This window comes from Ammospiza caudacuta, chromosome 2 (genome assembly GCF_027887145.1).
Source record: "Ammospiza caudacuta isolate bAmmCau1 chromosome 2, bAmmCau1.pri, whole genome shotgun sequence".
Classification (NCBI taxonomy): domain Eukaryota; kingdom Metazoa; phylum Chordata; class Aves; order Passeriformes; family Passerellidae; genus Ammospiza; species Ammospiza caudacuta.
The window spans coordinates 46,799,021-46,825,812 of NC_080594.1; the positions used below are offsets into that span (position 1 = coordinate 46,799,021).

The 26,792-nt window shown below is 39.0% G+C and overlaps 1 protein-coding gene across 1 annotated transcript in view; it reads right to left on the reverse strand.

Moving 5' to 3' along the window:
* Positions 1–26,792, reverse strand: part of GUCY1A2 (guanylate cyclase 1 soluble subunit alpha 2) — a 137,050-nt gene that overhangs the window by 84,100 nt on the left and 26,158 nt on the right. Inside the window, exon 4 of the mRNA XM_058825719.1 lies at positions 25,614–26,332. Coding sequence (XP_058681702.1) covers positions 25,614–26,332 — 719 coding nt within the window. The remainder of the gene's footprint in view (positions 1–25,613; positions 26,333–26,792) is intronic.

A 26,792-nucleotide genomic window follows, 5' to 3' on the forward strand; every position in this document is an offset into this window, starting at 1 on the left:
ACATTTCTGTGGTGATCCTGGATTTCTATTTGTTTTACTACCTAAGAGTACACATAGAATTTTCAAAACCATCCAAAGTGCTCTGGAGTCATATTAAGTTTCAGTGTGGTCTTCATTCTCAACAGCTACTGAAAATGCTATTGCATTTGCTATTGCCATTGCACTTAAAGTTTGGTCTTACCTCAGCTATCAATTTGTCACATCCATGTCATGTGGTTGCAAATAATAAACAGAGTTGGTATTATGTCCCCAAAGCCAGCTGGCTCTGCAATTCCTGAATCACAATAAAATCCATTATAAAACTGATATTCAGTATTTAATATGTCAGCCCTTTAGTAAGGCATTGAGACACAGAAAAGTATTTTTCCAGCCCACATACAGGTGTATTTTATGATAAACATAAAGTATCTAAGTTTTTTAAAAATTATTTCTAGAACAGAACTTACAGTCTGTCATCAGTCTCATATGCTTTTTTTGCATGGTTATGAAGTCTCAGACTTAAACCAAGAAAGTGTCACCATGCATTTCACTAAAGCAAAGTGAATATAAAATGCTCATGGCATTTTGTGAACACTTCTCTATCCCTTTCATTAGCTTGCTTCAGAGGTCATTACAGATCTGCCACTTGATTTTGCAGAGCTCCCTGTGGGAGACAATCCCATCACATAGTTAATTTTCCTAAATGTATGAATTGCCATTTTTGAGCACATGCTGCACATCAGTTCCACCTGCTGCAGCCCTACAGGAGACCCAGGGAAGCTTAGACATGATAAGGCTTCTTGCCACCATCATACCAACAGCAAGGTAGGTCCAGATGGTAGGCAGCTTTCCAAATCACTCAGGAGAGTTTCTTTACCCTCTCACACTTCTATTTGTGGAAGAAGCAATGAATTTACAGTTCAACCACACCAACACATGGTGTTCAAACATATAAAACTCTTCACTAAGGAGACTAAGGACATTTTCATGGAGGTAAGATGATGCCTTTATCATAATTCTCCTCGTACATAGGATGCTAAGAAGCTCTGATTAAGGAGGAGTAGTCTGAGAAAGATGTCAGAAGAGCTGGTACTAGAAAAAAATGGGTTTAATCACAACATATTCACAGCCACCAGCCTGGGAAGGTACTGAATAAGGGGGTCTGTGATCTCTTATGACACCAGTGTTCAGCTGAGTTCAAGAAGACATTGCATTGTTTTCTTCCTGTTTTCCTAGCAGCTCAGTCAGCTAAAAAGCTTCATGCTTGACTATGTGATCTGTAGGCAAGTAGAACATTTGCTCAGTCCTAACTAGTTTGTTCATCATGAAATTACTGAAATAGAACTATTTCACACCTTGATACACATACAAGAATGCAAATAGGATGATTTTTCCAAAGTATTTAATTCTGAAGAATGGAATCCTATTGAAAGGAACACTCAGCAAAAGGTGAAAACATGTACAACACTTGGAAGCTCGTGGCAAAGGTTTTCATAGGAAGATAGAAAGGAAGTACATCTGTTGGGTTAGCTGGTATTCTCTCATTTCAGAGGCAAGGTAAGGGAAGGAATGGGGAACACAGAGTGACCAGTTTTTCAGAGGAGGTACGTTAAGATGATGATATTTAAAGAAATTGCATTTGGTTTTTCCTCAATTATCTAAAAACCACCAAAAACCTCCCACAGCGATATTGAGATGGCAAAACTTAAGAGTTAACAACTATAAAGTCAGCAGCCAGAAAGGCTGGAGGGGATCTGTAATATAAACATTAAAGGTACTGACTTTAAGTTTAATGATCCTGTCGTAATGAATGAGAACGGTGACATTCAATGAAAGAAGAGAGAGAGTTAAAAGCAGGATAGGGAATATTCTTTTTAATTAACACTGAAAAAATAACCTTGTTCCACTATTGGAAATATTCGTCCAAGCAAAGGATTTTGTAACCACTAGAAGTACATTTAGTACTTTACATGGGTAATAAAACATCCCAAGTTATTCCATAAAAGACTGCCTTCACACCTCACACTAGACAGAAAGTCAGAAAAAATTCCCCACCAAATAAGTTAGTGTGCATTCCTCCTTTTAACTGCCTCCAGTTAAATCCTGCCAGTCACTGAGAGAGACAGCATCCTGGGTTAAATCAGCCAGTCATGGTACAGACAAATTATTCAGAAATACACGTCTTGCTGTTCTTCATACCATTATATTCTCCTGAAAAATGGTAATGCAAGCTGAAAACACAAATGCCTGGTAATCTTTATGTCTCAGTAACTCAGGCATCTTCAGGCATCTTCCTGGTAGAAGAGATTTAAGGCAATTTTGACATTAACCTCACTGGAAGGGGAGGAATCCCAGGAACCTCATTGTGGTTCAAGATTGCCAGGAATATCGATCTCACAACTACAGAGACTTGTGTGATAGCTGCATAATTCAAAGGGGCCCAAAGGACCCAACTCAAACCCCACAATATTACTTAGCATCAGACAACACACTTATTGCCCCTGGGTCTTGAGTATTTCCTAAAATCCACAATCCTACAAGTAAAGAGCAATAGAGATATAGAGATGGAGTCATCATCACCTCTGGTCTCTGTTTATTTGCCTTCTTTTCTCTTCAGTATCATCTTCTAACCCATGTTTCCTATCCCAAAGAGACACAAAGCTCAGAGCACTGACAAAGCCACCCTTGGCTCAGGCATGGGGGTCACTGAGTATCTTCAGAGAATTCAGGCATCTCAGTGAATACATTACATGCACACGACACATGCATACCTATGATGTTTTGTGGCTGCTGAGGGTTCTTTTGGGAGGTAGAGTGTGGGGGCTGAGTGAAGAGTTTTTAGTATAAATGTTCACAAGTAATCAAGTTGCCAACACAAAATTACCTGTGTCCTTACACTGTGGGGAAAGTGTTTTCCTTGTAAACCTAACTTAAGCAGATGGCAAAGGCCATCATCTATTTTATTAATGACACCTGTAATGAATTGTTGACTGGCATGAGCTAAAACCAACTAATCATTTCAAATGCATTACTCTTCACATGCTGAGAAGGTTAAAAAACAGTGACTAAAAGCTGCTCTATCTGCATCATAAGCAATATTATGAGCCTGTTTTACTACAAAAGGTGACAAACATTTCCCATTAACAGATCTCATTTTCCATTGCTCATAAATTTGTCATATTTGAACCATTCAGGCTGAAATTTTCCATTTCCAGCATATCCCTCAGGTTGTCATGACATTAGAGAATTTGCACCAAAATGGTTTGGACCATTAAAAAAACCCCACCAAACAAACAGAAAGTCCTCATGGTTACAGCAAATCAATCCTAATGCAGTAGGAAATAACAACCCTTACATTGGTGATTTCCAGTACTTTTGCACATAATAGCATGAATTTAGAATTTACCATCTGTATCAGGCATGTGGTTATGCCATTGTGTCAGCTCATCCAAATTAACAGATGCAGAGACCCTTTAAAAACAGGTTTATCAGACAGCTGGTAGCACATTTCATCAGATATACGGCCTGTGTTGCTATTGTCTGGACAGACAATTCCAGACCACAGATACTATGTGCACTGCTGGGTGAAAACACAGGAACTGAGTGTGAAGAGATGGCTCAGAACATACTACAATTACCCACCCTTCTGGAACAAAACAAAACATAACAAAAAAAAAAACCAAAAAAAAGATAAAACACATAAATATAGTGATATAGATCAAGAGAGAGGGAAAGAGAGCTGGATAGATAAGATAAAATCTACCTTTTCCCAAGAATGTATTTTCAGGCATATTTCTCACTCTTTGGGGGCACAGTTATCTTGTATTTGCTCAACAGTAAGTTACTGAGCTACTTTTCTTACAATGCAGAAACACTATTCATATTTTTGGTAGTTAACAATGCAAAGCTCTAGCTTTCCAATTTCTACCATATCACAAAAAAAAAAAAGCACTCAGACCTGAGCAATTTATTGACAATCTTTATAAGCAAAAATCCCCAAGACTTACTAGAAGTACAAAGATAAAAACTAAGAACTGTTAAGCATATTATTGAAGATGCAGTAAGGACCTATGTGACTTTCAAGCTTTTAACTCCAATTTGCAAAGATAGGTTAATAGACTTTACAGCAAAGATCCTGCTGAAAATACCAAATCAATTACAATCTTTCAGAATTTTGAATACTTTGCAATATTTCTGGAGAAGATTTCCCCTATGCTCACTTCTGAATCATGGAAATAATAAAAAATATCAGAATTCCACTGATTGCATAAATAAAGACTATCTTGCCAGAATATTTTGCTTTAAAAATAGCAATTGAAAAGAAAATTTAAAATCTCAAATTGGGGTAAATACAGCAAAGGTGAACTATTCCATGCAAGAAAGCAAAGTATCCTGTAATAATTCCCAGGGCTGCGGCATATTTGTATTTAACAAGCTATAGGCAGACAAAACTGGCATGCTGCTGGAGGAATATTCACAAAATGCATACAAAGTCACAGAAATACTAGATTTGGAACCAAGTCAGGCATAGGAATGGCTACAGTAAAAATGCATCATGAAGAAAGCAGCTGTAATGTTCTATAACCTGTGCTGCAGGGCATGCTTTACTTCACAATAATTCTAAGGCATCACACTCAGCAAAAGCTGTCCGAGCACCTTTACATCTCCCAAAAGGTGTGCAGGTGAACTGTTAGGTTGGCTTGGTGCATGCCCTGTAAACAATACTGGTGCCCTTATGGAAATGTTCCCATGAAGCTGATCCTGAACATCTTGCAGCTGATCCATGCACCTTTTTATACTGTGGTCTCTAAAGTAACATAAATATGCATGAGTGCAACATTCACAAACATGAAGCCATTCACAGAAATTGTAATAAAGCCTTTGAAGCACTTTAAAAGTCAAGAGCATGGCCATGTCCTGGAGGGTGCCCTTTGCATTAGAGATGTCAGGTGTTGCAGGCAGAGAGCAATTACGAAAGTAAGTTCTACAGAGGTGAAGAAATATAGGCAAAGCCACAGAGAGAGTGAATAAGAACTGAAAGTTCACGCGTACTGCTATTTAATTAAGAACCTCTATGAATAAAAAATGCTACTGAAAATGCTCTGTAGAAAAAAATACCAAAAAGGTTAATTTAGCTTTGTAATAAAAGCAGTGTGGATGGGATGTCATGATGCCATCTTTTCTCCTGAAGGCAAAGATGACAGAGGGCAATGCAAGGCACACAGAGAGGTATTTAGCCGTGTCACCATAGGAACCGTTTTGCAGAAGTGTGTAGGAGCAAAAGAGCTTGAGTGATGGAAGCATTTAGTGATGGGGAAAAAAACCAACCAACCAGTAACAAAATCCCAAAATGTAAGATCAGCTACAATGTACTGTGGCTGGAAGACAGCTGAATCTGTGTGGTGCCTGAGTAAATCAAGATTAGAATAGAAACCTGGTTCAATTCAATGCAAAGACACTGCAGATGCAGAGTGAAATATGCAGTAACCACAGAAGGGAATTTTAAAGCAATCCAGAGAAGTATAAGATGAGAAAAAAATACATATCTTCCACACATGTCAGTGGAAGCAAGCTGTGTTTCCTTGGAAACACCAAAACAAAAGTTATGTGACATTCAGTCAGCAGTATTTCCTGAGACAGAATTAGGAGCTGCATTAAAAGTTTGACCTTAGAATTACGTACATTTTATGTAAACCAGAGTAATTGCTCTGAAATGAGTAGAATAATTGTGGTACAAAATTAGGAATTTGTTTTTCAAATATGGAGTTAGTTTTATTCACAAAGATTTGGTTTCATTATTATTTGAAAATGGGTCTACTCTGATTCTTACATTTTGCTGATCATTTGTGACACAAATCCTATGTGGGGTTTTCAGCACACATTTAAAGCACATCAAATAAAATATTTTTGGTTCTCAGCCACCCTGAATGTCATAAATGTAAGATGGCAGGGCAAAATGTTTAAGCTAATTCTTATTAATAAAAAGCCCTATGTATGGAACACGGCTTTAAAAAAACACAGGATCTGGAGAACCAACATAATCATCACACAATTAAAATAAAGCACCAAGAAATTCAAAGTCATGCAGTGAGCATCAGCTTTCCATACATGCCACCTCAAAGCTTTACAGCTCAAACCTCAGAGCTTTCCACAGGCTTACTGGGTTGAGATAGAAGAGTATTATAAGCTAAGCTATGATTAAGCTGAAGGGGAGCAAGAACATGAAGAACATGACTGTTCCCACTGGTCTCATATGTCACCTGAGAGTCTTTTACATTAATGAAATCTTCCTCTGCCTAAGGCATGGTCATCTATATTGTGCATCTTGTAAGAAGCCATCAGAACCTAGATTACTGTGTCTTAGCAGTACCTTCAACACTCTGCACAATAAACACGCACAAGATAACAACAAATATATTTAAACAGGAAGAGAATTACTCCAACCATCAGGGGAGTAACATATTGGAACATTGCTGTGAGTAGAAGAACTGGCGAAAAAATAAAATCTGAACAATTTAAAATAGCACTTGTTCATTTTATGAAAAATTTAGCTGCAATCACAGGAAACTGTAGCCTTTAGGGTCCTAAAAATATGCAGTTACTGGGATTACAATGAAAAACAGTCAACACAATAAAAATTTGGTTTAGTAAAGTCAGAAGAACTGGAAAAACCCCAAAAAGAATTGTTACAGAGGATGAAATGGAAAATGGAACTACCTAGAATATTGAAAAAGGAGTAAATTACAGATTGGTGTATTAGGAAAACTAGACAGAGGTATTAAAACAGTTGAATATAGCTAAAACAATGAAGAAATTAGCTGAACATAACTACAATTCTTTAGATAGTTTACTTACCTAATAGCTGTGAGCAATTAATTTATTCTTTCTAAATTATGGCCTTGTTAATTACAAATGGGACAAATGCCCATTTTACTAGACAGAACTTATCTGAAACATACCTAATGTCTCTAATATGTCCCGTCAGTCTCTTATGTGCTCCAGAGTGACTCTAAGCCAAAACTTTAGACTTGAAAAGGAAGCATTCTTTGTTATGAATTTTTAAAATAGTTGGTTTGATTTTTTTTTTAAAGAGAAATATAGTGACATTACCAAACATTAAATACAACCCAAGTAATAAAGATTTCCATAGAAAGACTGCGGTATGTTTTACCTCCTAGAAGCGAGGTAAAACACTTATTAAATTAACTGATTTATTAAAAGCAAAGTAGTACTCTAAAAATGTGAAGTGATAAGGAAGAAAACAGAGATTTTTAAAAATTTTTTCAAGGCTGTAAAGCCCCCTAAGATGAGGGTGTGAGGGAGTCATAACTAGTCTTATAAAAGAAGATTTAAATGCAGTTGAGGGTGTGGTGAAATGAAATCAGAATAGGCACGTTCAGCAGAGCAGCACCACCCTCACAGCCCTCCCCCGAGGGAGCCACCTCACTGAGCACCCAGGAACGCTGCTTCCTGACCCAGCAGCCTAGAAACAGCTTGTGTGCCTATTATTTACAAACTTTGGGATGTGCCTATAAATTATAAATTTTGTTATGTTGACATAAATTCTGAAGAACAAACTTGATGAATTAGACATTCCTTGATTCTGTGGTTTTATCAGTTAAGTTTATTTTTTAACATTTTAGTGTGCCTAGGAAACTAATTAATTCAACTGGTACTTGGTTGTCCTATATTACAGACAAAAAAGATGATCCTGCCTCAAGCAGTATGAAGTCCATATTAAGTTTGAGGGTTTTTTTCTCTGTCAGATATGAAGGTCAAACTTTTATCTTAAATTCCATTTCTTCCTTTGTACTCTCTTTGAAATGGATAGCGCTTCATGCAGTCATTAATTATCACTCATAAATATTCTTTATTTCATTAAAGCAATTAAAATTGAACAAAGAATTAAAGGATAGATTTTGGTTGCAGCACTGCATACTTATCATGCTAATAGCTACAAAGCAGAATTTTTTTGTGTGCCTCAAAGACTCAACTTCACCGTGAAAATAACACAGACCTACCTGAGGAGGAGTACAGGGGTCCATATCCCTTTCCATAAATCCTGGAAGGACTTAGAATTAGCCCAGACCCTTTGCATCCTCAGTGTAACCTGAAATTTAAACCACCTAATCCATTAAAAGAAAAGGTATTTATTTTTCCTTGTCTCCTTCATCCCCATAAAAAGATATTGTATTTTAAGAAAACTCCAAGATCCAATCTAAATGTGCTATGGTGTTAATAGTTTCATACTGGTAATATGATAATAGTTTTATACTGCAGAAGCAGTAAATCGAAACAGGAGTATATGTAGACAGTGGATTCTAAGCTAAATTTTAAAAGGGGCAGGAAAAAGCAAGATGCACACACGTGTGCCTCCCTGTATTTAGTGCCTCAGAGCAGAGCAAGAGCACGGCACGGCACACAGGCTGCTATGCTGACCAGGGCTCCAGATGCCCTTTCTGGCTCTAAAGGCTGGCCCTTGCACACAAACCTCCAAATGCAGAATACAGAGGCCGTTTTTGCTTCGGTTTCAAAAGATAGTCAACTTTAATAACTTTATAACCATTTTGTTGAGTTTTCTATTGCTTTTTCTCCTGACAGATTCAGCTCTAAAGACTCTGAAGAGCTGCCATTGTTACCCAGAACGCGTCCTGCACTGCCATGTCTTCCTTAGGCTGAAGCACTTTTCTCTTTCTTACTGCTTTAGGCTTGTGCTTCCCACCATTCTAGCACTGTCTTACTACAGCTTTTTACCTGATACTCATTTGATATTAAATCTTTCTTATTTAAAAAAAAAAAAAAAAAAAAATTGGTTTAAAATGGTATAATTTTCTTAGATATTCTTAAGGGCTTCTAATTGGAAGAGCTTTCTGTTGTCTGTGCAGATGGATTCAGCTCAAGTTTGTTGACTGGGTCTGAGAACTATAAATGGTTTGGACTGTGAAAATGATATTGGGACTGTTGGTTGGCCTTGTATCAACACATAGCACGGCTTATCATGCGATGTTGTATTTAGCCAACAATATTTCATACCAAAACAAAGAAAACATTTTGTTCTTATTGGATATTTGAAATGGCCAAATACATCAACTCTCTCAAATCCCAGTATCGTATTTATTACTATAGCTTATCTCTCCTCTGAAAGAGTCCATTAATAAACAAATAATATTTAGACAGTCACATCATAACTGAAAAAAGCCACAGAAAATGTCAAATGTTATAATTACACTCTAGTCATCAAGTTATATGAGAAAAATTTAGACCTTTTAAAATATTTTTTTTCTGTTCCTCTGTCCCTTCCTACTTCTAGCATTGAGAACTTCTTTAAAAAAAGAGACAGTGAAACTTCTAAGTTACACAGTACAATGAGGTGGTTTGTGGCAGATCAGCCTCTTTATGGACATCAGGTACAGAAAAGAAAATATTTCACATTAAAACAGCTCATCACACCTGCTGCCTTACAGAACAAGGAGCCTAGGTGCTGAGCTTCATGAGTGAGCCCAAAAGCACAGGGCTTTTCTCCCTTCAGTCCTGGAGCAGATGGCAAGATTGCCAGATGCATAAAAAGGATTCAGAACTTTCTTTTCATACAAACCGTATTTGTTCATTTGTTGGTTCAGATTTGGAGACAGAGCTGTAATAGCTCCACTCTATTTAGTCCTGTGCAGTGTCTAATGTATACAGACTCTTACTGATTTACAAAGAATGCTGTACAGACTTTGAACACTTAATTTTACAAGAAATTCACACACTAACTGGACTATCCATGATTCAAGACATCTGTATTCTCAAAAATAAGAGAGAAAAAAAAATTTTATAACTCTAACTAAAAGCTACTTAGTAAAACCATTAGGGGAATTTCCCAGCCAGTACCAGTAGCATCCCAAACCAGTGATGCCAAATAAGTAATGAGGGCAATTCAAGGGAAATTCTACCCCTCATGGGTGCTTCCTCCAATGCCTACTGTCCTGAACAAAAGTCTAAATTACTGAGAGGTAATACTATCTTTCATCTAAGAAGACTTTCAATGCAGTCCATATCAAATTGCTTTCCGTGTCCTACATTAATAGGAAATAAATAAGATTTTATTTGGTAAGATGGAGGAAGGAACTGTTACATTTGACACTGACAGGCAAACTCTTCAAAAGAAAATTTTGCAAATGCCTGACAGGACAAAGGTACACTACACACTGTTGCAATGTGAACTCCTAAAATCTATGTTCACTTTTCATCTCTCAGTGTTATTCCCAATACAAGCACGTGTAAATAATGATATATATGGCCTCAATACTGTTTTCCCATCTACTGCCAGAGTGTCTGCAGAAGGTGCACTGTGTTAAAAGGTAAAGCCCACAGTATAAAAAAGGATTACCCACATAATGCTTTTCTGAATGCAGACATGGATACATGCCATATTTTAAATCAATGAAGACACAATTTTGAAATATTATGTTATTAACACATTCAGAAGTAAGAAAATTCTGAATTTTTAAATATCAACAGTCGTATAGCCAAAATATGTGCTGGTGATTTTACTCATGTGTTCCTATTTACTTAGCAGAAATCTTTAAATAGAAAATGAAAACTCTTCAATGAGAAATGAAAAAAAAAAAGAAATTGAGCAAACTGGTACTCTTAAAAGTAAGTACATTGATGGATTGTCAACTACATCAAATTGTGTAAGTAAAAAGATATTTCTTCGCCTCTTCTTTTCAGACACCAAGGTCAAGCAGATAAGAAAGGCTGGTATAGAACTGTTCATTCTCTCTTAAACAAAACACAAGGTAACAGAAAATCAGACTTAGTGACTTACAATTTGATTTTAGTTGTACAGCATGGTGGTCTGTAATTCCAACAAAAGGGTACTTGAAGGAATATATTTTTGTTTGTTTTCATCTTAGCTAAAATCCTGCCTGTGTCTTTTTTAGTAATTTGAACAAATCCTGTTGAATTCAGTGGAGACAGGGCATTTCTTCCAACAAAGATCAGCACTTCTAAGCTCTTCTGCACCAAGCTCATGTACAAGTGCAGTGTCAAGTGCAAGACTCTCTCTGGCTGTCTCAGGTTATTGTTTGCCTGTGTAAGAACTAATTTTTTTCCTACAGCTTTTTGGCTTTTTTTCCAACTCCCTATGTTTTGCAAAAATATTTCTGTAACAAACTTATTAACAGTAAATGGGTCCCAGTAACTAGGGCACTCAGATAAACTTTTCAAGATGTTTCTGACCCCAGTTTAAAACAAACCTTCCACTCCCACTCCTCTGGGAGAGGTTATTTTAAATCTAGATCACTTTCATGAACAAGAACAGAGAGTTATATTATTAGGTTCTTCTCACAGATCTGCAGTAGCAGATTGACAAATACCCTTTACTGATACATTTCTTCAAACGGAATAAACCTATAAATTAAATTAATTTCTCAGTCTTAATTCTGCTAAGGGGAAGATGGATTTACTCATGGCCTTTTTAATCTGCTGTGGGATATCAGTCCTGTTCAGCAGAATGCCTTATTTCTGTTAATTTTCTCTAACTCAAGTGGGAAGGCACCAGGCAGCCTTTTGGTAGATGACTACATACAAATACAAATGCTTCAGGAATTATGCAGGAAAAGATCTGTTAAGCTTGAACACCCAAAGCTTTTTTTTGTGATTCACACATCACTTCTTTCAAAGAAATAAGCCTCATGCTTTTTAATCTATGCAGGGATCAAAAACTATCTCTTTTTTTCTAATTCCGCAACACATTATCAAACACTGATCATCTGTACAACTTTCACTTCAGCAGACACAATTCAGAAACACATGCAGATTCTCTAAAAATGCTAATAACTCTGCAGCCTGTTAGAAAATGGAATCTGTTCTTCCTTTGCATGTAATCCCTCTGCTTCCCCAGTCATGTGCGAAAGCTCTGCTTGAGCAGCAGCCACTATCACTGCCTGCACAACCCACCAGATAAAGCAATTAACAGGGGGAAGCTTAAGGCCATCTCTGATCTGGCAACTGGCTATTTCTGTCATGAATTTGAATACTGCACAGCTGGGAAAAGTGTTACAAAGAAGCCTCCTTTCAGGAAAGGACCCTCAGCCGGAAAATACTCCTGCATCTGCTTAAAGAAGACTCCTGAGTATCGGCTCCTGTGAAGACTATTCAAGGGCGTGAAAATTTGTAGTGGTGTTTCTATTACTTTGGATCACTCACTGGCACAATTATTTGCAAATAACAGGGCTATCAGAGCTAAAGGGTTGAGGCTTCCCACCAGACAAGGACCTGGAAACCCTGAAGAACCTCTTTGTTCAAGGAGAAGCATATTGCACATGTTAGCCTTGCCCACAGAGAGGGGACAAGGATTCCCTCTGCTCCAAGCTGCTCATGAAACACAGATAAACTGAAGGGAGTAACAGAAAAAGGGATTAGAAGGTAGTCAAACAGAGAGGTAAATGTCCCAAAATACTTTTTCAGAAACATCCACTCTTCACAGCAAGTGAAGAGCCAGGGTCCTGGTTTAGAGAGCTCGTCGTGCACAGTGGAGAGCATGAAAATGAATGAAAGGGTCAGAGAAGAAGACAGATATGCTCTTTGCTTTGCATATAGTCAGCTCATTTAACTACTAATTGATATAGTTAATGTGCAACATAATTTTAAAACACATTATTCTTCATCACAGCTCTTTCTTTTGACAGAAAGTAGTGTTAGCTGTCTGCTAAACCAGAATTCAACTGATCTGACTCAGTGATGCTCACCTGCAAGGAGCCTGGGATGGGCTGAACTAAAGGATATCTGTAACAATTTCAAAAAGCAACAGCACTTCAGCAGGACTCGGGCGTGCAGCAAAGGTCCTCAGTCAGCTGAGATATGGAAGAAGCCTGAGGTGTGAAATGGAGCTTCCAGCTGAGAAACAAGAGCTCACCCAGATGTACAACATCCCTTCCTCAACAGAATCAGTCTGGAGGCAGATGCACTTCTGTAAGATCATTAGCTCCTAAGCAGCCCCTCACACTCTGGGAGAAATCTGGACAATTTCCATGCCCAGGGACCTCCTGAGGCTGCCTTCCCAGTGATACTGATTAGGCTGCTGACCTGCTGTTGGGGAAGGCTGCAGCAGTGCTCAGTCAGCAACCCCTGGCATCAGCATGGCTGGGGCATCACACACCACACTACCAGCCATGACCTGGCTCCTCATTCACTGGCCACATGACACCAGTGCAGAGGTGGATGGAGCTCACCCACAGATTCCATCACAATACCACAGGGTGTATTTTAGAGCTCTTTGTGTGCCCACTATACTCCTGGCCAGCCCTGCCAATGTTCCATGTGCTGGGGCAATGGGCTAACACATCCTTCCAAGTTTCACCCAGCAAGACTATTCCCACAGAGGTGCCACCTTTGAGTGAAGATTCAATGCCAAGAGCCTTGCTGATAGGGTATTTCATAGAGAACATTTTTATCTGTGCAACAAAAAAGCCAACAGATGAAATTTTTCATTTGATCATCTCTAACACCTCACTCAGGTGTTGCTTCCCTTAGCAGACTGCATGTTAATTCCTTGTATATTATGAATTTGCAAAATAACTCCTGCTTATGAAAGTATATTAAGATATTTCCATGAAAACATCTTAAAACAGTATCTTGGATCTGCCCTATTTTCTTAGATATTCTTTGGTCAAATTCTACTTGACTTCACATGTAATTTATATCCTTACCTAGTAATCAATCAGAGCAACATTTTCCAACATCACTGCAAGATCTCTTAGTGAAAGAAGCCTTTGGTTTAGCCTACAAAAGTCATTTGTAGCTTAAAACAAATCCAGAAATAAACATTTGGGTGGGTGATCAAACAGTTCTTTCACCTCAATTTTGTAGAGCTGTACTTTGTCATACATGCAAAACAACATGTTAGTCACTTCTGATTATTAATTGGTGATTCTTTGGACATTTCCCATAATTAGTGCTACAATCTCTACTTTTACAGTGACTATAGAAAGAAGTCTTAAAATGTCAATCAAATTAACACATTCAAAAATACAAAGCTTATACAATATTTTAAGTCACAATTTGTTGAATAGAAAATTCTTTTTTTAGACAAAAAGGCTTTTTTCTAAAAAAGAAAAGAGGAGGATTATTTATGATTGCATTTCTCTTAAAATAAAAAATCAGCAATACAGTATTGACGATGTTAATGACTCCAATTTAGAAACAAAAGTCTAGTTCCCAGAACATGCCATATGGGTCACTTCTGTTACCAAAAGTCTCATATTCAAGGCATTTGTAGGAGCAGTCACCAAATGTATTTTCTGCACTTCATCATCATCATCATCATCATCATCATCATCATCGAAAGCCTTGGGTTGGAAGGAGCTCTAAAGATTATCCAATCATCTGCCATGGACAGGGACACTTTCACTAGACCAAGTTGCTCATAGCCCCATCCAACCTGGCTAGGGATGGAGCATCCACAGCTTCCCTGGGAAACCTGTGCCCCACTACCCTCACAGGAATGAACACCTATTCTAAACCTATTCTCTTTTTATTTTAAAGCCTTGTCCTATCTCGACATGTAAAAAGTCCCTCTCCATCTCTTTTGTAATCCCCTTTAGGTATTGGAAGGTGTTATAAGGTCTCCCTGGAGCCTTCTCTGTTTCAGGCTGAACATCCCCAGCTCTCTCAATGCCAAATAAGACTTTATTTTCTTCTCCTTACTCAAAATAAATACCTTCTCCCAAAGCAATCCTGTTGCACCTGTGCTAATGATAACTAGTAAGGCAAATCAAGATGTGACGTCTTACTTACCCTGAGCAAAGGTACCAGATTTTGGTCCCATAGTAGCAGCACAATAAACTTAGTTTAGAACTATAATTTGATTTCAGTTATCAGTTAGGGGTCAGGAGGTCCTGACCACAGCCACTGGTACTTCTCTTTGGTTTTATGCTATCATTTTTATATTCTTTGTTTTTACCCAACTGCACCAACACTCACAGAACACCCTACTAAAACAATGTGTAATTTCTGGACAGTGCAAACAGGGGGCTGCTAGGATGATCCTTCAAGTCCTGCTAGTCCAGTGAGCACCCTGGTGTGTTCAACACATTCCGTGAGCCCCAATATAATTATGTAACACCATGGGAAAAAAACAGAATTGGAGCAGTAAGTCAGTTATTTTTAAATACTGTTTATACATTTGTTAGTGTTATTCCCATGTCCTTGGAATTCTCTGTGGAGTTCCCCATCACCCAAAATGGTTCCAACAGCCTTTCAGGACCCTCTGATGCTGCTGAACATAGCTAGGAAACCTCTCAGAGGTCTCTGCATTTTTGGCTGACAGAAAATATTCTCTGTTATTTTATGCTCCTATTCCCAGGAACAAATGCCAGAAACTGAATGTTCAAGACACAGAAGTTATCCAATAACTGAATTTGAAGCCTTCCTGAGCAAAGAGGAAATAAACTGAATCAGCAGTCTTCTGAGATGAGTGAGAAAATTTGATGCTCTTTTAATGATATGTTCCATGCTTCTTTCACATGGAAATTAAACAACACCGCTTGTCTGCACGGCGCTCACATCACTGCTTTAGACAATATTTTTATAGCAATTTTTCCTTTAAAATGAAAAACTAAATACAATTCAGTGAAGCTGAAAAATCAAAGTTCTTTCAATATGAAGAATCTCCTTTAATACCTGCCAAGCACTGGTATTTTTCCCCTTGGGTCTCAGTGGAGCTGGAATTAACACAGCCTCATCTGTTCTTTGCTTGGTAGTTCTCCTTTACTGGCAGTAAAAGAACTCTGAGAATACAGGAGCTCTTCATTACTTTTGCCTGACTTCTACCAGGTGCAATGACCATGGAGGCAGAATCTACTTCCACAGGGGAGTCATCCAAAAGTCTGCACAGCACAGCAAAGGACTCTGAGCTTGCCACAGCAAGCACAGCCAAAACAATCCCCAGGCTCTGTTAATCCATTCAAACATTCCCTCTACTGGGTGCCTTTAAGGTAACCAAGCAGAAAATACCAACAGTTTTATCCAAAAAAAGTATAACAATTCTATTAAGTGAAACACTTAAAATATAATTAATTTAGCATTCACTGGAAAATGTTACACTAATACAAGAAATCAGCCTGTGCTGTATTGTATGAAATCAGTTTTAATACCATCCCTTTCTAAGCAAGGTTGTCCTGATAAGGAGAAGCTACTTGACAACTGAAATAATACAACACTCCTTCTGGGGGGGAGGGTGGGATCAAAAGGAGAATTTAAGCTGCCAAGACCCCTAACACCAGTGGAAGGAGGGAACATGAGTGCATCCCCTGATGCACACCTGGTGCCCATCCTGCAGCCCATGTCTCACCATCACTTAACTTCCCTGCCCAAACTGAGCCAGAACAGCACCACGTGCCGAGGGCTGAGAGGCCCTACCCCACCCATCACAGACAGAACAAAAAACAACTCTTCCTCTAGCCATGGGGCATGACTTCACTTCTGTTTTGGGACAGGCATATCTCCCTTCAACAGCCAAGAATGAGGATTTTGAAGTTATCTCAGTTTTGAGTATCTCTGTCCATTAAAATACCTGCTTAAGAAATTGATTTATTAATAGACTGCTTGCAAATTTCAGGTCATTCTTCAGATTCTTCCAAACACATCACAGGCCAAACATTTTTATGCTCTAAGCTTTTATTTTATGAATTTTCAAAGGCAGTTATCTTTGCAACCTGTCAATGTAAGTGGTTTTTTTAAACACTTCAATATTATTATCTGTACTGTCTCAAGCAGGATCCTTTTGACCTGCATCTTCATCAGAACAGACATTTTTAAAGCTACCAGATCAACATTTGAGGAGAGAAGTACAAGACTGAAGTACTGAGACAGGACATGATCAGATCCTACCAACTCCAGTGTTGAGAGAAATCCACTACAGCCACTCCACTGGAATATTGCTATGAAGATGCTGTCAGGTAGACACAGAAAATAATAGCTGAAATTGTTTTTATGAAGATCACATAATAACTACATAACGGCCCTTTATAAGAAAGGGAAAAAAAGATTAAAGTGCCAAAGAAAAAGAAAGGTAATGGGAAAATGAAAATGAAATATGTTTTCATTCCCATGATGGTTGCATAAATGCTGCTGTTCCAGTGAGCCCACAGCAGAATGAGAATCATTATAGAAAAAGCTTCTGTCTAATGTGAACAAAAAGATTGATTTCTGTTCTTAGAAAGAAAGAAAGAAAAACAGTAAACCCTAATACATAAAACTCACAAGGCAGACAAAAATCACATTATTCAAAATGTTGAAAATTATATTTCAATATCCTTCATCCAGGACCAAATTTTAAAATGTTTACATCTTTCTGAGGTGTCAAAGTACAAAACGTTTATTAATTGTTTGCAATCTGCAAAGAGAAAAAAAAATTTTTTAAGAGGAAAATTATGTGTTAGAAATATCTTGCATGCCTGTCCTGTGCCTGTGGGAAAAGAACATTTAATTCTTTTCTCAGATACTCAGTCCTTACTTGTAAAAGCCAAAGGTTAGTGACAGGAACAAATAGTATAAATATTATTTTATGGGTTAAGTTCTTTCACTCTCTTTAATCATGACAATATGAGGGAGGTACTATATGTTTTTTTAAAGGAAATGTATCTTAGGTGTTCCAGCTGGAGAGAATGTGAACATATAGGGTTGTAAAAGGCATATTCAAAAAAATGAAAAATGAAACAACCTACAAAATTTGGGGAATCCTCACAACAGCACATTACAAATATCTAAATTTTTTTTTTTTTTTTTTGGTGATTCTTTAGCACAGGCAGAAGAACTTGGGCTCATCCCTGTGTTCCCTCTAAGCATACATAAGTTAAATAAACCTCTGTGGTTTATGCAACTTCTACATCTCATATATTGCTTAGTGAGGTAACTTCTGCTTCAGCATGCCCTAAAAACCCTCAAGTGGCAAAGGAATATTCCCAGAGGAGCAAATCCAGTTACTCAGCCACTGGGTCTGCCTGGCTGGTATATACACTTGAACTGTGACTCCCTCCTCAGCATAGTAAAGAGTTGCAAAGGAAAGGCTCATCCTTTCCGACTGAGTGCTCTGGCCTCCTCAGCCATTTCATCACTGCAAAACACAAACTGAAACAAAGATTAGCACCACTGGCATGGGCCACCTGCCTGACCTCAGGTGATCTGCTGCTACTGACACTGTCAGTCTCTTGGAAGACCTTGGAGTAGAGCAGGGTGAATATCACACATCCTTGGCAAGAGTAAAGGCAGCAAAATGTTATCTAGTCAAACTTATCTCCAGTACTGCTCAGAGACAGCAGAAATACCTGGCTGGGTATCAGCAAATCAGCATCTGCTTTGGAGTCCTGACTTTTGCAAATCACTCTTATCTTGCTCTTTCATACTAATTATTCCTAAGGCAAAACCAGCTAAGTGTTATTTCCTAGTAGTATTCCCCTTGATTAGAGTTTTATGACCTTCACAGTCTACAATGTCTGATTCAGCTACATTCCCAGAATATAAATAGCTCCAATGCAGGTACAAGTCTCAGGCAAAGTAAATTTCTTTTAACTGCCTATTCCACCTGGGTCCATGGCCCCACAAAACATCAGTAAAGCTTTTGTTTCATACACAGTCTCACAACTTCAGAGCTTTGCTTCCATGGAAATAAAGCATGAAAAATTCACAACAAGATGCATGCCCAGTGAGCATGAATAAATTAATATTTAGAGTCAAACCATGCTGTCAACTATAATTTAAATTCAAAAGACTAGATATTTATGAGACATGATTGGAGGAAAAAAGCTAAGTAGTCAAAAACTGGTCCAAAACTACTAAGCTACACTAAAAACCAGACAGGAAGGGAATCCCATGGTCCCAATTTGAGGTTTGAAGACAAAATTTAAGGTGGAGGGAGAAAGTGATAAGCTTCCTCTTTTGAGTGGACTCTTTGGCTGTGCAGGACAGTTCTGCAAGTGACCTGGGGTAACTCAGGCTTGCCTTCAGGCACGGAGCATATTCCAGGGCTGGCAGGAGGTTTGGCAATTGCTGGGTAGAAGTGGCCTTACAACCCAAAGCTGACAATGCAAGTAGTGCCACACTTGCATTCACTGCTCCTCAGAGCAATAAACCCAACGTTTAAACTCAGAGGCACACCCAGGTGTTCTCACAGGCTCTGCCTTCCCACCCATGCACTTGGGAGAGCTCCTGCACAAAGCTCACTCAATCCACAGGGAGACACTCCAGCTTTCCCCCTTCTTTCTAAGTCCATTCAGCCTCTGCAAAGAGACACATCCATAAAACCTTAGCCTGACTTCATGCATTGTCACGTTGCAAGCGCCAGGACAGGAAGGAGCAAGGCAAGGAGTGACTGGATGCATCTGCTTTCATTCAACCACCCCAAGGAAAAGGGCTTTTCACTGACATCACACCCATTCAGATCAGATGCCATGAAAAGCACAGTCATTTAGCAACTCAAACACGCAAATGAGGAAAAGCATGAAAATGTATTTTGAATAACCAACAATTAATTTTAGTCAGTGGAACAAAGAGGTAGGAAAAAAAACCATTCCTGAAAATCAAACTGAGTTGTGTCTAAATATTCCCATCATGTAATGCAAAAATTCATGAAATGCATATTGTTCCAGTTATGACATAGTGTAGTTTAGTAGCCCATGCAAAAGTCTTGCAGCAAAAGGAGATATATGGACATTTTCATGTCCAACCAGCTTCCTTATCAAAACATTATACAAATCATAATAAGGAAGAGTTTACATGGAGTCACATTGTTTTAACAACCACTTCACTTGACAAAACAATTTCCAAACAGCTTCCTTGTTTTTCAGCTAATGTAAATGAGAAGGATGTATTTTAACTTTAGGTTGCTAAACTTTTTCAGTCCTATCACTGAAAACACTTCCAAAATGGCATTTTTATTGGCCTGTTCTAAAGTAGCATTACTAACAATTCTGGGCCCATTTCACAATGTTATTAAAGTTCTCCAATGCACAACTGTTGGTGAGATAAGAAAGTCATGTCATCTATTGTTTCTCATAACCCACCACAATCTCTAGAAGCAGTCAAACCAGCCAACTCAATTCATCTTGAAAACCATCAAAGTCCATACACATTTTGACAAACAAATGGGTGGGATAATAGCATTATCAGAAACAGAAGACACAAATTTGATTCCAAGAGCTCCACAAGCCTGCAAAGCAACGGGAGCTTATTGTCAAAAGCTGTCTGACTGTGAATAAATCAACTCTAGGAAAAAAATTAGAATTCCTAGATCATGAGTGACATATGTCCCTTATGCCGGAATGACTTTCAGGCCATTTCATTTTAATTTTATTAGGAGAAGAGGAAAAACAGTTTACAGAGCAAAAGAAAAATATGAGATGGTGTACAGTGGGTTTTAAATTAATCTGCTAGTGTCAGGACTGCTTGTCTCATTCAGTTGGTCCAGACTAAAAATACAGAAGGAGATAAAGAACTGACTCTCAATATAAAAAGGGGGACAGCATCCTTCCAGCACTTAAAAAGCACTACTTTTTTACAGTTTCCAGTGATCAACAAACACACTTGGGAAAACACACTGGGAAAGTGCTTTGCTGAAGCAAGGGGCAAGCAGGCTTCTTTGCCAGCTGTTTTACTCCATGTTCAATGTGCACACCTGGCTGAGAGTTGCCAGAGGGGTCTCACATTCACAGCTGCTAATAAGCAGTAGAGAAAATCAAATCATAGAGGCTTGGTCCTGAGGGGGCTATCCCCTACCACATCCTGGATACCACTGCAAGAGGATGCGCTTCCTCCCCTGAGAGCTAAAAGAGAGGGACGCTGCAGGCTTGAACCTTGTCTTACCGATTTCACAGAGGGTTGTCTCTCAGTCACTGTGAGAATCAGTGCACTGGTCTAGATGGACTTTTCATCGCTGAATCACTGAATATGTTGAGTTGGAAGGGACCCACAAGAATTATCAAAGTCCAACTCCTGGCCCTGCACAGGACAGTCCCAAGAGTCACACCATGTGCCCGAGAGTGTTGTACGAGTGCTTCTAGAACTCTGTCAGGCTGGTGCTGTGACCATTCCTGGGGAATCTGTTCCAGTGCCCAACCACCCTCTGGGTGAAGAACTTTTTCCCAAGATCCAACCTAAACCTCCCCTGACAGAGTTTCAATCCATTCATAAATCTGAATTATATGTGGCATTTGGAATTTATGCCAACATAAAAATTTCAGAGGGTCATTTTTGTCAAACCCAGTGTTTCATATTTTAGGCATATTATAATTTGTAAGATAAACTGTCTTCCCTAATAAAAGTATTTTATGTCTAAAATTACGGAAAAAATTTTACTCACGTATATAAATAAAAGTAATTTTTTGCCAGAAGACATTTTGCTGAACTGTTAACTGGGAAGTTATGCTTTCAATAAAATCTTCAAAACAAATACATTCCATCAAAAAAAAATGTCTGGGCATCTCCAGTAATGCAGTTTAAGGTGCCAGCTTTATTCTTAGATAATTTCTAAAGTGCCCAGAGGCCTAAGTCAAAGGCCAGTGAGTATCCTTAAAAAACTGATTTATTTCAAATGTGGAAAAGGCCTGTTAGTTTGAGCTGAAGAGCAGCACTACAAGGAAAATACAAATGCACAGCATATGGCAGGGAACCTGAAACCCAGTTTCAGAAATGTAGGCCCACGAACTGGTGGGCACCAAAAGTGCTGGCAGGGCTCATCCTGCCAATCCATGGTCCAGGAGGGCTGGGTCTGGATGGAGGTCTCGGGGACAGTGGGTCCCTGAGGGAGCAGCCCCATCTCCTCTCAATCTGCCCAGCACTGAGGGCTCACAAGGGGCACGTGAGGAGAACGTGCCGGAAGAGTGAAAGCAGTTCCAGAAACACAATTCCTTGTGTTCCCATTCAGCTAAAAATTGAAGCAGCTCCAGGCACCTCAGTGTACTGTCAAGGAGACGAGTATTTATATCATGTCACAGATGGCCTTGTTCATCACTACAGTCTGAAAATGGCTGCACTCAGGATGTACCTGTGGGAGCTTCTAGCCCCTGTCTGGGCAGGCAATGGTGGGGGACACCAACCTGCCCTGCATGCACAACTCACTGCTGGGGGGGTTATCAGCCCCCTCCCATGCCAGCACCTCCACCTCAGTGGAAGGGCTTGACATGGATTTCAGAACACTCCATCACACGAGCTCAGACTCAGCCCTCGTAATTTCTTATCCCACATGTGATTCCACTAACATTCACTGAGCTTCTGCGCAGTACAGTTGTACTAACCATGCGTGAAGTTGTAAGAGATCAATCCCAAATGGTTAATTGTGACAATAAATTTATTTTTTATTGTTGCAATAAATTATTGCTCCCATAGAGAAGTGTAGAATTAGTTTCCTTAGAGGGGTTAAACAGCAAACATTGTCTTGATATTTTGGGACAATATCCAAAATTTGGAAAACCTAACTGGATGCTAGTGAAAGTCCCTGGTTAAAAACACACACACACACACACACACACACACACACAAAACAAAAAACTAGAGTGAAATGTGAAAAGCACAGAATGTTTATATAAGAAGTAGCAGCAACAGGGCCCTTCAACATCTGGGTAGTACCATACCATAGGAAAAAAAGATAATAACAAGCATTTAGCTGCATGAAAAAGCAGGAAACATGGTGTTGAAAATCATGTTTAAAACTAGGTATCCATGTTCTTCAGGTGGAGAGTCCTTTTTTTCCTGCTTGGTCCCTAGAACAATGGGATCCTGTAAATGCTCTGAGCTCCAAGGAAGAGGTGGTGACATACCAACTTAACAAAATCCTGCTAAGATATTAATGCATGAGGTTGTGCTTCTGCAAAGGTGCAATACAGCTTTTCAGGAAGTGCTCCCTATCACCCAGACCTCACAGGACTTATACCAGAAATTTAGGATAGTATTATCTATTCCAATTATTCAAATACCAGTAAAGTGAAACACACAAATGAGTCTTTAAATAAACTGGACAAGCACTCAAAACCCTGAAAGCAAGGACAGGTGCTGGGTTTTGGATTGTTTTTTTTTAATTTTGCTTGTAGGTGTTTAGTTAGGGAAAGATCATGGTTTATGACTTACTTTCATCTGAACACAGAGCTGGTGTCAGGACTAAATGAAAACTGTTTTCTGATTCTGTCTTTCTCACTGCTAGTCTGAAAAAAATGTATGATTTATGCATTGAAATGAAAATAAACATCTTTTGAAGAGAGGCTGGAACAGCATCTGTTCATTGCAAAGCCTCTGAGTTTTTGGTTTTTTTAATGCAATAAGACATCTGAACAGGTTCAACACTGCAGCAGAGTTGTCTGGGTCACATGCCTACAGCTGCCATTGAAGGTAACCAAGCCTGAAAAGTGTCAGTTATTGCAGAGTCAGATTTATTTATTATTTTTTAAAGATAAATAGCTCTAAGTGGGATGTGATTCCACTATGAACTGAAGAGAGGTGTGTGGCAGAGAAATAGGGAAATGTCTAAGTCAGTTATTGGCAACTTTTAAGCAGGGTCATGTTTACAGCTACTGATCTACCTGCCCAATATTCAACTTCCAAACAAGTGCTGGCAAACTGAAAAGAATTCCAAAATGAGTGACATGAGCTATGGGAAAATAATACAGCATGCAGTTCCCAAGGCCCAGTCTACTTTTTTTTATCTATGAAGGACTTTTATGGATAATGACATGACATAAACTGTATTGCTATGTCTCTCCTCTCAAAATCTATGTAAGCAAGTCAACCATAGCCTATGAATCTGTGCAACTATTCTTTTTTTTAAAAAGCAAATATCTAGCAAAATGCATCCTATGCTGAGCTTTTTTTAACTATTCACAAGCAATACATTTTTGAAAGTGATTATCAAATGGGTGAGACAGAAGAAAATACCTCTTCAGATAAACTGATGTTCTCAAATTAATTCCCATGCCTTCAGCAGAACAGCTCCCCTGCACCTCACCATCACCCTTTTGACTCTAATTCACACCTCACTGTTCAAGATACAATTTTTCTCCCAGCTGCTGGCAGGAAAAGGATGTCCTGTGCTGCCGTCCCCTTCCACCTGTGTCCCTGGTGTTAGTACTGCCTAATCTAAAATCCTGCTTCCAACCAGCCCCACTCCTGCCACTGCTCCTGAGCGCAAGCCACAGCCATATGAAATCTGTCCAGGTAAGAGAGTATTTTGTGTGTTTAACTTAAACAGGGGAAAAGGCTTTGAAAGTCTCCTTCCTCCACCTAAACCTTCTTCTTCTTCAGAGTGATTTACAGCAGATTCATGAAGAGCAGAAGACAGTCAAAGGGCTGTGACTGTCCTGGGAGAGGGGAAGGTTTCTGAGAGGGATAGGTGCATTCTGCCGGAAGCGTCGTGAAACCAGACTCTTCCAAAGGAGAAACAAGTGTATCATAAGGTAGCTCAGAGCCAACTCCTCCACTCCTTTCACACCTCATTTCCTTCTTGTAATTAAAGGCTAGGGTGACACTGAGGACTGGTTCTGAAAAATAAACTCCCTTTTGGTTTCAAGAAGGTTGAATGACATCAAATAATACAAAATGAAAAGCACCAGTTTGTTTCTCTTGGGGGAACATATTAATTCCAGAGGAAAATGCAGCAGACGTGTGCTTTTTGGTGCCAAAGTATAGTGCCAAAGAGGAGCTGGAAATACTGCTGCTGTAAGAAGTAACTATATTTTTAATTATCATAGAATCATAGAACCATAGCATGGTTTGGGTTGGAAGGGACCTTAAAGATCATCCAGTTCCACTTTGGGCAGCAGTATTTTCAGGGCACCCACACACAGACTTTCAAGCCTTTAAGCAAGTTTTAATTAAGTACAAGTACTTTGGTGCATAAAACCCAGAACCCTACTTCACACCAAAAAACTTCCCTGTAATTCCAGGATAGGCACTGAGACAAATTCCATCCAACCATTGGAGAACTCCACACTAAAGACATGTTCTCAGTCTACTCAGCTGAATGCACTGAACTCAACACAGGGCTCACTGGTTAAGGTAGCTGTCTCCTAAAACATGGAGGAAAGATGCAGTGTGGGAGGACAAGTGCCTGTTTGAATGACTGGAACACAATAAAACTGACTTAAGTGACACTCAGTACCACTTACAGCCCTGGTTTTCTTGAGTGCAGGGTGAGAGGTAAGAAGAAACCTATAGGAAAGCAGCATTCCAAAATAGGGAAATAAGATACATTGAGGTAGCAATGTGAAACTAGCGGTGAGAAACTTTCAAAATAAATACTCCAAGCTAGGTCCTAGTAAATGGCTTAAAACCTATTCTTATCAAAACATACCCAGAGTGAAATTAAGGATAAGATACAGGTATTTTGTAAAATTCCTCACCCTTTTATTCAAGCTGTACTAGTCAACCCCACTGTGCAGAATTTTCTGAATGGAAATGTCAGGATTTGCTACAACTTCACAGACAAAGCTTATAAATAATCTAGGAAAATATTCACTTGGCTGGGGAATATCACTTAGCCCCTGTTTGCAAGGCATGAGTGGGCATTCCAGAGTACACAGGACTTGAGCTGCCTTTCTCTGAGCAAAAAATCCTCTCCCACCACACACGTATAAGCACATCCACTTCCAAATTAATATTCTTACCTTATCTTTACTTTCAGAATCAGAATCCTCAAGTTTGGTCCGGATGACAAAGGGTGTAGATAACCTCAGGAGAACTCGTTCAAATGTGGCACTGATTTTAGGAGAGACTATGTCAAAGCACTCTTGGAATTTCAGTGTTTTATGAGTGTCACATCTCAGCTGCTTCCTAAGACCTTCTCCAAGCTGGAGAACCAGCATGTTTGGATCAAACATCAGGTGAAAGGGGAAAGCTCTGCAGAAGGTGCTGATACTAATCCTCAGGTCTAAGGGGGACTGGGAAGTTCCTGGTGGAAGTGCTTTTGTGGTATTTGCATTTTCATGTTCTTTGATAAGGAAAGTCAAACAACTGCAGTTACCTGGGTTTGTCCCCTCTGAACACAACTTATCGTTTGTGACCTGTTCTACTTCCACTTCCAAGCGGTAAATCTTCTTTGCTGCCGCTTTTATCATTCCTGTCATTGCAAATCCCACAATCTGATGCGGGTGAAAATAATGAAGCATGAGATTGCCTTCTGGGAGTTCTTTGCATAGGAAAGAAGGAGATTCCAGGGTGGCCTGTCTTCCAAATGAAGTTCTAATATGCTCCAGCAAAGCATCAAAGCCATTGAAGAAGTCTTGAAGGGTCCCACCTACAGCTCGAAGAACTCTTTCATTCTCATCAAAGCAGATATTGAAGAATTCCTCCCCAAACTTTTCCTGCATTTCCTCAAACTTCAGACCTATAGGACAATGAGACACTGATATCAACAAAATAGCATTGCTACTATGTCACATTTTCCCTTTTTGCCTGTATTTGCCCAGGATTTTTCCAAAACAGTGAGAGCAGCTTTTTCACTAGATGCCAATCCATAGGTTTCTGTGGTGGTTGGGAGTAACCCTAGAAACCATTTTTTTTTAAGTCCTCATTGTTTCAGCTTGCTGGCTCAGCCAGTTATTAGAGGGCCTGTTTCCTTTTCCTCACTGTTACAAAATTAACCTTATTGTTAATTAATTAATTAACTTAATTAATCTTATTGTTTTAAGATGTAACAATAAAAGGAAGTATATATCACCTGTCTGAGAATTACAAATATCCAGAGTTTTCAAAGGAAAGTAATCTGGGAATTAACAACATAGTTTCTTCACTACATTGAAATCATACAGAATTACCTGTCAGTCAACTAGGGAAACACGTTAAAA